Source organism: Lampetra planeri, chromosome 25 (assembly GCF_965212315.1).
Source record: "Lampetra planeri chromosome 25, kcLamPlan1.2.h2, whole genome shotgun sequence".
Classification (NCBI taxonomy): Eukaryota; Metazoa; Chordata; class Hyperoartia; order Petromyzontiformes; family Petromyzontidae; genus Lampetra; species Lampetra planeri.
In genome coordinates, this window is record NC_136131.1 from 799,959 (window position 1) to 812,856 (window position 12,898).

At 52.7% G+C, this 12,898-nt stretch overlaps 2 protein-coding genes across 6 annotated transcripts in view; one reads left to right on the top strand and one right to left on the bottom strand.

The window, feature by feature from the left end:
* PLG (plasminogen) overlaps positions 1 to 12,898 on the bottom strand; it is a 51,963-nt gene that overhangs the window by 19,805 nt on the left and 19,260 nt on the right. For all 3 annotated transcript variants that reach the window (XR_013587353.1, XM_078605867.1, XM_078605866.1), the window contains exon 10: positions 12,439 to 12,565. Coding sequence is in view for 2 of the 3 variants with exons in the window: in XM_078605867.1 (XP_078461993.1) it covers positions 12,439 to 12,565 (127 nt within the window). In the remaining variant the exon portion in view is untranslated. The remainder of the gene's footprint in view (positions 1 to 12,438; positions 12,566 to 12,898) is intronic.
* Positions 1 to 12,898, top strand: part of PBLD (phenazine biosynthesis like protein domain containing) — an 82,077-nt gene that overhangs the window by 1,836 nt on the left and 67,343 nt on the right. The gene's annotated exons all lie outside the window — the stretch shown is intronic.

Genomic DNA, 12,898 nt, shown 5'->3' on the forward strand with positions numbered 1-12,898 from the left:
ACATATTCATGCTTATCTATCATTGAAAGCGCTGTTTGTTGCTGGCCACTTAACGTTTTGGGCCTTTGCGTCTGTGCCCATTATTCAAATCCATGAGTAACGCAGGGGAGAAGATGACAACCTGCTTGTGGTCTAGCCGGCTGCGAGGGAAAGCACATCGAATCGGCAACCGAATGCCCGACAAAGGTTTTCCAGCCTGATTAGCAACCAACGGTACAAAACGGCCCTTCCCAAGGATGAGCAAATGTGAACATTGTTCCCGTCATGAACGTCGAGTGCACCTCCAGTATGAATTGCGATTATATTGAGAAGATCCTCAGGGTTCAAGACATCGATGTCCCGGCGCTGGAAGAAACCCGCGTGGACTCAGAGTGCCCTGGCTCAAATATAAACGGTTACACTGTCGTTACCGCAAGCCACCATCCACAAACGTGGCCCTTGCAACGTGCGTAACGACCGACCTCGAAGGACTTCGGCACGAGCCATGCCAACATCTCACCACACTATCTATAAGAGCTTTTGTTTTTTTGGGTGAGATCGCGTAAATATTAAATGTGTCGGTAAACTCCCAACCACCCGACACATTAAGTAAGGTTCATCACGTAAACAAAATATTCACAATTAGTTACTATTTCAGCACACCGGTGTGTTGGATAGTAAACCCACAACATTTATAATTCGAGTACCGTGATGTTCCGCCGATGATTACAACAACCAGCCTCAACCGGCAACAGCCAGAATTGTGGAGAAATCCTCCCTGTGTTTCAGTCTTAAACATTTCCAACGGCTACAAGCCCCCACGTGTGGAACGACCGTGTCTCAGCGCTACCACCGGCCAGGCCACCCCTACTCTGTTGGCGCCTTCAAAAGCCGCCCACACCCTTGTGGGTCAAGCATGCCAACGATCGGGGAGGTGAGCAACTGACATCATGGGGCAGTGGCAGAAGACCAACACCTGCTCTGTGACTGAAAAAGACGGCGGAACTTTCAAGTCAGCGCGGTGGATAAAATGTTAACGTGCCTGATTTATGTTTATTATTGCGGAATAAGTACGGAGATCCAATGCCGTAAATGTAAACCGACCTCGACGATTTTCCAAAAACAGTAATATCCCGATTAACTTCTCCCCTTTTTACGTTGTTTCGCAGATATGTCTGCACTTTATTAGTATTACCACTACCGGATTTGCGTCGCCTCAACCTACACTTACGTCGCTGACAGCATCATCCGTCCTTTCTCGTATCCATCGCCTCCTCAGCCTTCGCTCCCACCTACCCTGTACACAAATTACTTTGCTTCGTGCATAAATAAATGTACTGTACTCTACAGTTCAACATATTATTTACGTATAGTATTTTCGTGATTTTATAGTGTACAGTATCTTATTGTACCCTTTATAATTTTTTTAAAAGTTTACTGCTGTACACTAGTGTTGAGTAAGTATTTTTTTGTAATTTTATGTAACGTTATGGGTACGTCTGGGATGAATATGCCCGCATTAACACAGCTTCACCATCGTTTCGATATCCGTCGTCGCACCATTCAGGAACGCATCTCTGACGTAAACTTGGGTATTACCGAATACAACTTAGGCCCTGTAGAGATCCACATCGGCCTTCAGATTCCACTCATCCACTCTGGAACCTGAGAACGACCGTAGGCCCAAATTACTCTACGGCTATGGAGGATCCTGTTGGATTGATTCCCTATCTTGTGGGTCAACTAGCATTGCTTCGCTCGTCTTGTCGAGCTGCCAAGGCCAACATCACAAGGGAAGCCTTCACTCGCTGTCGGTCTCCAGAAATCCAACAACTTTTTCCGATTGATCAATGCTGATCAGACACATGAGACGACAAGACGACAAAGGCAGCGTGAAACGGTAGAGGCGCTTGACTCTACAAAAAACGAGCCAGAAAGCCTGGGACCTCCTAAGGCTTGCTGAGAGCAGTAGTGACACCAGCCTATAAACCTGTCCACGTCAGCCCTGACGACATTGCCGGACAGCAGATCAGCAATTCATGAGCGAGGATCGACAAATTTACAACTCGACCGCACTCTTGACCCATGCTAACAAACCTCCGCATTCTCCGATCCTTTCTCAATGGGGGAAGTGGACCCTGGTATTGCCCAGATGAAAATCGGTGCAAGCTGTGCGTCTTGATGGTATTTATCCAGAATTCATCAAGATCTTGGGACCACAAGTGGGAAAATGGCCGGCCACTTTCCTCACCGACATGCACTCCTTTAGGTGTGGTACCAATGAAGTGGAAAACGGATAAAATGATAGCCGTTTTTAAACCCGGCAAGGACACATTGGATCCTCAAAAATACCGCCCGCTTTCCCACTCCAGCATCTGGTACAAAGCTGATGTGGCGACTCCTGCTGCATAGGCTGAAGCCTACGCTTGAAGATACCATCCCCAAGGAACAAGCCGGGTTCAGAACCGGACGAAATGCTGCCATCAAGAACTTGCTTTAACAGGCTTCCAACATCTGCTCAAAACAGTAGCAGCGTTCATTGAAGTTCATTGTGGTGCAGGTGTAATGGGTTCCGGAGACACTTGTAGAGGTAACTTCTTTATTACAATACAACACCAACAGTCCTGATACTCTGTTACAGCCTAGGTACACAGCCTAGGTACACAGCCTAGGTACACAGCCTAGATACACTGCTCTGGCTACGCTCTGGGGTCCTCCGGCTACAATTACCCTAGGGGAGGCTAATCTGACCCGACCCAGCCAAGGTGCGGGTCTGGACTCTGGCTTCCTCGGATCTCGCCCTTACAAGGACGTAGAGCCAGGAGTCCCAGAGTCCCACCACTGGCCCTCACAGCGTCCCGGCCCTTACAAGAACAAGCGGGACGAGGGGGTCCAGGGTCCCTAAGCTGGCTGGTCTTGGGTCTTGGGTCTTGAGCTGCGACTGGCCTCGATCGGCCAGGGAGCTGCCCTTTTATGCCTCGTCCCCAACGAGGGGTGGGGTTGTGTGCGCCCCCAGGTATCCCACAGAGTACACACAGCCCCCCCCCCCCCCCCCCGTTGGTGGCGCCAAGGGGCTTAAGCGTCTGGGTTGCCTGGGATCCTAGCGCCTGGCGCCGAGGCTTATCTGTCTAGGGTCCCAGAGCCCCCAGCAGCCCCTCCCCTCTAATGGCAATTACCCCCCTCTACGTAGCCTCCAGCCGACCCGGCTGTCAAAAAAATACAATGGTACAATAAATTATTTGTTAACCATCAGAATGAGTGTATGCGTGTCAATGACTAAATGGATGACAAAACAAGAAAAATGAGAAGAAAGCGCCTCTCCCCCTCCTGTGGTCACGCGTATATAAAAAAAAAACTCCAGGCCACCGATGCAGAACCACACTGTATAAACACATATATGCAGGATGAACGCACGCCCCAACCGCCCACTATACATGATGGCAAGGTGAGCGGCGCGTTGGGACGAGAGTTCGTGGGCGGGGGTCATGAAAATCGTTCCAGTTTGGAGCGAGTCCGAGTGGCAGGTCCATCGGCCGGGATGGAGGCGGGAGGGGACCGACGACCCGTTGTTGCGCTAGTGTTCTGGGTCGCTGATCCCGCGGGCAAGCTTGTTCCCGCTGGGTCGGCCGTGGCGGGTTTCATTGCCGAGGCACCTGAGGGCGGGACAGCGGGACCTGCCCGAGAGTTAGATCCAGCATCATCGCGGCGCGGCTCGTCGGACATGTCGCGCTCTCGGGCCCCGAGAAGTGAAGGAGGTGTGTAGGGTTGAATGTAAGGTTTTAGACGTGACGGGTGCATGAACCAACGGCGCTTGCCATGCTGGATCCTGACACACTGCGGGCAGAGAATGCGAATAATAACAACCGGGCCTCTCCAAGGCTTAAGCAGTTTTGAGGAAGTAGCCAATTGTACCTGCGGGCAGTGGAGCCAGGCGCGGTCCCCTTCTACCCAAACGTAGCGGGACGTGCGGAGGTTCCGCAACCGCTCGTTGGCAAGCTGACAGGCTTCTGAGTTATTTTGAGCAGCCTCCCGGGCATCCACGAGATGACGCACATTAGCATGGATGTGGTCGACAATCTTAGCCTTAGGTGTGGGCTGTTTAATGTGCAATTGTACGTTGATTGGGGGGCAAACCTCCCTACCATACATAAGATAGAATGGCGAGTACCCCGTGGCAGCATGGGGCGCCATTCTATAGGCGGCCAAGACACCAGGTATGTGGAGATCCCAATCAGTCTGTGACTCAGACACCTGGTGGTTTAGCATGGAGGTAAGTGTCCTATGTAATCGCTCGACCATACCGTCAGTCTGGGGGTGATATGGCGAGGTGCGAATTTTGTGTGTCCCTAGCAGGTTGCACACATCCCGCAACAGGGTGGAAGAGAAATGTTTCCCTTGGTCGGTCAGCAGGCGTTCGGGAGCACACTTATCCAGGACATAGCCCTGGAAAAAGGCCTCCGTAATGGCTGCTGCAGACTGGTTGGCGAGTGGCGAGGCCATGGCTCATCGGGTAAAATATTCCACCCCAACCAAAAGATACTTATTACCCCGAGGAGTAGCGGGAAACGGACCCAAAACATCCAATGCGACGATCTCATTCACCCGGGAAACCTTAATGGATTGGAGTGGCGGGCAGGACGGCCTAGCAGGTGGTTTCCGCCGTGCATATTCTGTGTAACCTTGCACAAGGTCAGCCATATCGTTTGCCATGCCCGGCCAGAAAAATTCCAATTGGATTTTAGCTAGTGTTTTCTGAACACCCAAGTGCAAGAGGCGACTGTGGGTTTCCCACACAAGCCGCCCCCGCAGGGAGGCGGGCACCACCAACGTGTGAGATTGGGACCCCCCATCCCAATGCATGAGGACGCCTTCCCGGATGACATATGATACGGGGCCCCCCTGCCCCCTGTGACAATCGGCATCCCTAGCACGGCGTCTCAATTTGAGGAGGGAGACGTCTTCCATCTGAAGACGTCCCCAGTCGTCCAACCCAAGGCCCAGCAATGCGTCCTGCGGAACTTGCATGGAGGGAGCCTCGTGGTCCCCAACCCCATCCCCGGCCGCGGCCGCAAGGGATGGGGGGCGGTACCCCATCAGGCTGCCTACAACACCCCGCACCCAAAAAACAAGCACAGCGCCCATTGGTCGGCAGTCGCGACAACCCATTGGCGTTCCCATGTTGAATCTCCTTGCGGTAAATGACAGTGAACGCAAAGTCCTGGAGGATCTTGAGCCAACGCGAGAGCTGTCCAGATGGTTGGTCCACTCGCAAGGCGTATTGTAGTGCCGCGTGGTCGGAGCGTACTGTGAAATGCCTGCCATACAGGTAGGGTCTGCACTGCTTTATGAAAAAAACGATAGCAAGCAATTCGCGGCACGTCACGCAGTAACGTTGCTCCGCGGGCAACAGCACCCTGCTGCCATAAGCGACGACGCGCTCCACTCCATTGACAATTTGCAACAGCACTCCTCCAATTCCGGTGTTGCTGGCGTCTGTATCCAGAATGAACGGAGTGGTAAAATCTGGATAAGACAGGGTAGGAGCATCGACCAGTGCTTTTCGGATGCCATTGAATGAGGCCTGTTCTAACTCTCCCCAATGGAATTTTATCCCTTTGGCCGTTAATGCGGAGGGGCTTCGCGATGGATGCGAATCCCGCAACAAATCGTCGATAATATGAGGCGAAGCCGATAAAACTCAGCACCTCCCCAACAGAAGTAGGAGTTGGCCATGAGCGCACGCAATTTGTCTTTTCGGGGTCCATGGCAATTCCCGAGCGGCTGACAATATGGCCCAAGTAACGAACCGAATCCCTCATGAGGTGGCGCTTTTGCAGTTTGAATTTGAGGTTAGCCGCCCGCATTTTAAGGAAAACTGCCTTCAATCGTGTGAGGTGTTCATCAAAAGTTTTGCTGAACACGATGACATTGTCGAGGTAGATTAGGCAAGAATCCCACTGGAGCCCAGCGAGGACCAGCTCCATCAGGCGCTGGAACGTCGCCGGGGCCGAGTGAAGACCCATGGGAAGTCTGTTGAATTAGAACAGTCCCTGCGGCGTACGAAAGGCCGTCTTTGGTTTGGATGCATCATCAAGGGGTAGCTGCCAAAACGCCGAGAGGAGATCCAAGGTGGAGAAGTAGTGCGCACCTGCTAAGGCATCGAGCGACTCATCCATCCTGGGACGCGGGTAGGCGTCGGCTACAGAAATCTTATTAAGTTTCCTGAAGTCAACACAAAAGCGGAGGCTCCCGTCGTGCTTCTTAACAAGAACGATCGGCGCCCCCCATGGGCTATTTGATGGGGCAATGACATCGGCCGCCAACATATCGTTGACGGCCACCCATACATGTTCCTTCTCGGCCGGGCTCAACCAGAATGGGTTTTGACGAATTGGAGCGACATCGATGTGGTGGCTTAGCAATTTAGTGCAGCCAATGTCGAATTTGCTTTGACTGAAAATGTCGGCGAAATTGCTCAGCAGCGTGCGTAATTTAGCATGCTGTATTGGTGACAAATCGGCAGAAGTGGAGCAAAGCGCGTCGAGCCATCCTGGTCAGGACCTGGCTTGGCAACGGAAGAGGACTCGCCCCCTACGTGACCCATGATCACATCTTCTGACGGGGCTGGCGTCGCGTGAGCAAGCACCATTCCCTGACAGATAACGGCCGTATCCAATCCCGCGTTAAGGACCTGGATAAAAGGGTCGTGGTCGCTTCGCACGAGCGTTTGTGCACACACGAGGCCCGACACCCGCTCAGCTGAACACGAAGGCCCAATCACAGCACCCCCCATGAACGCCTCGTAGTCAAGGGGTTTACGAAACCGGAGGGGAACTAACATCTGAGAGCCGGGAGGAATGTGAATTGTACAGGCCGCCAACGCCTGCACCGTCGTAGATGCGGAGTGCAACCGAGTGGGTGTGGGCAGGAAGGCCATGCGTCGGCCAGAGGGGAGCTCAATACACCCTTTGTTAATGAGAATTTTAATGGGCATCTTCACCAAGAAATCTGTTCCGAGGAGGCACGGAACGGCGAGGGTTGATGAGACCAAAATGGGCCCAACTAATTGGACGTCAGCAATGCGGATCTAAGCATTGATCCGTCCGGTGATGCCCAACGAACCCCCATTTTTGGCATAGCATGGCACATCAACTAGCTGCAAGGGACGGCATATATCGGGCAGAATGTTATCAATTATGTCTGAAATGATGGTCACCGACGCACCCGTGTCGATCAACATACGAACATCAACCCCCTCGATGGAACCCACTACGGCAGAGGACCCTGCCGCCACGGCAACGACCCTATGGGCCAACTCGGACCATTGACATGGTCCGAGCGCCCGGTTGCTCAATGATGGGCCCGAATCCCCCTCCTCCGAAGCATGACCCCCCCTGTGTGGTGTGAGGGTGCGTGCTTGGTGTAAGTGGGGGCCGAGAGTGCGAGGTGTCGCGACTCGCCTGGGTATGCCGAGGATACGGTGGTGAGCGAGGCGCCGGGGTCGGAGGTCCTGAAATCCGGCGTCGGGGGACCCGGCAGCCGGACGCCACATGGCCCCGAAGGCCACAGTTGTGGCAGATGATGGACGCCCCGTCCTGGCGCGAGGTTGGCCGGTCCCGCTGGTGGTGATCCCGCTGGGATCGCCAGTTGGACGATCCGCAACTTCCTGTTGCCGCGAAGGCCTGATGAGGCCCCGAATGCACGTCATAGGCTTGTGCATCAGGTGGGCCTGCGCAGGCGGCGATGGTCGTGTCCTCATCGCAATGGAGGTGTGCTTGGATGCACCTGGTAGCACGTAGCGACGTGAAGTCGTCGTCGGCTGTCGGCATGGCAACTCGAAGCTGCCGGGCCAAGCTCATGAGCTTCTGCAGCACGAGTGACTCCACAGCGTCTTCATCCATGCGAGGGTAGGCAACCCGCGCCATGGCCAGCAGCGCGCTGCGGTACCCCATCGCCGACTCGGAGGCCTTCTTCCTCCTCACATCGAAGCGGTGACGTGCTTCGGACGGGGGTCCATAAATCAGCCGCATCTGATGAAGGGCGTCCGTGAGCGTGACTCGTTTCGCCCATGGCACCGCAAGGAGTGCTGCGAGAGCGTCGTCGTCGAGCATGGCCGGGAGGCCATGGAGCGCTTCATCCTCTGACCAGCCGGACGTCTCTATAAGAGAGACGAACCGGCGTTCGAACGCTGCCCACTCACCCCCCTCTGAAGAATATACCTTGAGTTCCGGCAGGCGTTGCTGGACGTGAGACCCGCGTTCGTTGCCTGGCGACCCGGCGCTGTCAGCCGGCGGAGAGGGACGCATCGCTGATGACGCGACGTTGTTTGGTTGGACCGCGCTGGGCCCGGAAGTGACGTTGCTCCCAGCGGTCATTGCTCCCCCGGCGGAAGTGACGACACACCCGGAAGTATCCCCCACATTTGTGGCGGGAACGGCGGTGGCGGGAACAACGGTGGCGTCCACCATGTTTGTGGCGGGGACGGCGGCGGCGGTGGTCTCGGGCGGCCGCTGCGCCACTTCTCTCCCTCCCGCCATCGCCTGTGAGCGCCGCATCTCGCCCAGGAGGGAGGTGGTGGCATAGAGCAGCTCTGTGAGGCGAAGCAGCGCTTCCTCCATCCCTGCTCCCGACGCTGGAGAGGGGATGGCCGGTGGAGCAGACAGCTGCTCAGCTGGCGGCGCGGCGTCGTTGTCGGCCGGCGGTGTGGTGTCGTTGTCGGCCGGCGTTGGCCGCCCCATCGCTGCTTGCTCCTCGACATCGCCGTCAGGACTGAAGGTGCGTGGCTTACTTCTTGTCTCCATGGCCACTTCTGACGCCAAATGTAATGGGTTCCGGAAACACTTGTAGAGGTTCTAGATTTGAAGCTTTCGTGACTGCAATGATTCATATTCTCAGGTTTTTTTCGGTAAAGTCACGTAGGTAAAAACATTAAAATTAATGAAAGTAAAATAAAACAAAACAAAATAAAATTCACGACGTTTCGGAGGCAACACAAGTCTCCGTCATCAAGTGGGACCGTCACAGCCGAATTAGCTGCATCAAGTGAAGCAATGATTCAAAGTCCCAGTACCGGACACCCTAACAATAATTGAGGACTTAGTCCAACATGGATTGAATTCTGATGTACCTGCGCTGGTTAGGCATTGCCTCACCAACACCTATTTTACCTGGAATGGCACCTTCTACAAACAGAATGAGGGTACCCCTATGGGCTCCCCCTTGTCACCAGTTATAGCCAACATGTTCATGGAAAAGTTTGAATCAGACGCCATCCAGACATCCACCCTGCGTCCTTCCCTGTGGAAGAGATATGTGGATGACACTTTCGTCATCTGGCCACATGGCCTCCCAGCATTGAACCACTTCTTGGACCACATCAATTCTAGACACCCATCTATCAGATTCACCATGGAAGTGGAGAAAGACGGTAAACTACCATTCTTGGATATTCTGTTTAAGAGGAGGCTTGACGGATCCTTGGGACATTCTGTCTACAGGAAAGCCACCCACACAAATTCCTACTTGAAACCGGATTCCCACCACCACCCATCTCAAAAGAATTCTCTCATCAAAACGCTATACCACAGAGCCCATTGCATTTCTGACCAACACCACCTGACTGATGAATTAAGACATGTACATCGGGCCCTCAGGATGAACGGATACTCTGACCGCACTATCCGCCAAGCTGTCTCTCCCACCACACAGAAACAACCACATGAAACTCTGACCAAAACTATCACGTTACCATACATAGCAGGCGTGACCAAAAAGATCTCCAAAATTCTAAACAAACATAAGATCCAAGTCCGATTCAGTACAGTGCATAAAATCCGTGATCTGATTCCCTCTGTGAAGGATGTCGTTCCTGACTTACAGTATCCTGGAGTCTACAAATTGAGTTGCATTTGTGGTGATTGCTACATTGGAGAAACAAAACGTCATGTTGCTGATCGTGTCCGCGAGCACAAGTCAGATCTGAAACACGGCAGAACTGATTCTTCGGCCGTTGCCGATCATTGCTACAACTCGGCGGGCTCTCATGAAATTGTCTTTTCCGAGGCCAAGGTTCTCTGCAAACCTCCGGGCTACCATCAAAGGTTTGTACACGAAGCCATACAAATATACAAACACAGACATGATTTCAACCGTGATGATGGGTACAAACTCAGTAATCACTGGAAAGATGTTATTAACCACGCAAAAAAGACTTAATTACACTTTTTGGACCATCTTATCTGACAGGCACTATTTTAATTTACTTCACCGAGTGTTAACATCCACAGTGTTTAACAGTAATCTCTTCATTGTTCTTTGATCACCGCTCGCCACGTTTCCATTCATTGTGTTGAGCACTACGTGATGTCTTTGATCACCGCTCGCCCTCCGTCCCGGCGCGTCTCCATTGTGTTGAGCACTGCGTGCAGTCTTTGATCGCCGCTCGCCCTCCGTCCCGACACGTCTCCATTCATTGTGTTGAGCACTGCGTGCAGTCTTTGATCACCGCTCCTCCTCCCTCCCGATACGTTTCCATTCATTGGCTACCACAGCCTGATAAGCTCTCCCCCCCCCCTCTCCACCTCCCTTCAACTTGCTTATAAGGGATTACATCTTGAATCATTGCTTCACTTGATGCAGCTAATTCGGCTGTGACGGTCCCACCTGATGACGGAGACTTGTGTTGCCTCCGAAACGTCGTGAATTTTATTTTGTTTTGTTTTATTTTACTTTCATTAATTTTAATGTTTTTACCTACGTGACTTTACCGAAAAAACCTGAGAATACTTGTAGAGGTAACTTCTTTATTACAATACAACACTCCAACCGTCCTGATACTCTGTTACAGCCTAGGTACACAGCCTAGGTACACAGCCTAGATACACTGCTCTGGCTACGCTCTGGGGTCCTCCGGCTACAATTACCCTAGGGGAGGCTAATCTGACCCGACCCAGCCAAGGTGCGGGTCTGGACTCTGGCTTCCTCGGATCTCGCCCTTACAAGGACGTAGAGCCAGGAGTCCCAGAGTCCCACCACTGGCCCTCACAGCGTCCCGGCCCTTACAAGGACAAGCGGGACGAGGGGGTCCAGGGTCCCTAAGCTGGCTGGTCTTGGGTCTTGGGTCTTGAGCTGCGACTGGCCTCGATCGGCCAGGGAGCTGCCCTTTTATGCCTCGTCCCCAACGAGGGGTGGGGTTGTGTGCACCCCCAGGTATCCCACAGAGTACACACAGCCCCCTCCCCCCCCCCGTTGGTGGCGCCAAGGGGCTTAAGCATCTGGGTTGCCTGGGATCCTAGCGCCTGGCGCCGAGGCTTATCTGTCTAGGGTCCCAGAGCCCCCAGCAGCGCCTCCCCTCTTATGGCACTACACAGATGCACATTGTTGTGGGCGCCACGGCGGTGAGATGGTAACTACCTTGCCTGCTATACAGGAGGTCATGGGTTAGATCCTGACCCGAATTCCTGTACATTTGGAGCTTGTTTGTTCTCGCCGTGGCCGCGTGGAATTTTCTCTGGATCCTCCAGTTTTTCCCTCCACATTTAGAATAAACATCACACATTTAGAGTATTGGGCTGCATTAAATTTCCACGTGATAAGCCACTCCGTTGAGCTATCATTTAATCCTTATGGCGGTACCCCGGGGTACCAAATAATACAAAATGGCCGAGGCAATTAAATATTTTATTTCTGGGACATTATTTTTTCCAGGGGTGTACTTAACTCCACGACTGGGGTACCAATCAATCTGAAATCAGTGCTACTCCGTGATGTCAAAACGCAGCGAGGACGATTTCACTGAAACCGTGAACGCTCGTATGCACCATAGTGCATCGTGTACATCTCGTCGAGATGAGTCGATTGCCGCAACGCCGACCATCAACAGACTACTACATCACAGACATTATGCGAGAGCCGGGGTACTATGGTACCCCGGGGTACCGCCATAAGGTTCATTTGTGGCCAGGTCGCTTCTGAAAAAGAGCTATATAGCTCAGTGGGCCTTACCTGGTAAAAATACAAATAGTAAATAGTTATTATTGTTGTTTACCCGGGAAAGCTCAATGATACTCAAGACTCTTTTTCAAGAGTGTCCTGGCAAGTATTTGGAATGGGAGGAGGGGGCGATGTTGCTGTGTAATCCCAATTGATTAAAATTGTCGAATATTTTTTTTGCTTTGGGATGTTTTGCCCAATGCCAGTTGCAGTCTATGAATCTTCAGCGATGAGGGAGAAACTAACCTGAGAACCCAGAGGAAACCCATACAGAAGAGGGGGAGAACTTACAAACTACACGCAAAAAGACACCTGAGCCAGGAATCGAACCAAGGCCCTTCTTGATGTGAGGTAGGAGCATTTCCGCTGTACCACCTCCGTGCCACCCAGGGCAGAGATTAGGGTCGCAGCTGGAAGCTGGAACGGTGGTGGTGGTGGCACTGTGCATGGAGTGGGGGTGGTGCGCACCTGTCCGGCGTGTGGTTGTGTTGGTGAGGACTCTGTGCCGCCCAGTGCTGGCATTCTCGCCCAGACTCCGTGCGAGACACTCTCCCTCGATAGCCCCCTCCGTTGCACTGCATGCACTCCTCCTGCTCTGCACAACCCAGCACACCACTCTGTGAATTGATACTAAATGTTAAGCAATGTAAGTAATATTCGCATCGAATATTTGCACTTATATGCTACTTGCTCACATGCCTCAGCAAATCAAATTAGCTTGCATGACATCTCATCTCAAACATTTGGAGTGGCAGCTGTCCCTGTGCAGCACGAGGTGACTTAGCACCTGGCCTGCAAGTGAGCATTGGCCTGAGAGTAGGGGGCGATGATTGCTGCTGCTGTGTATAATCCCAATTGAGGTTCTTGTCTGGGTAATTTTTCTAATTTGGCAAATGTATTGAATACATTAGATTGAGAAAACACAACA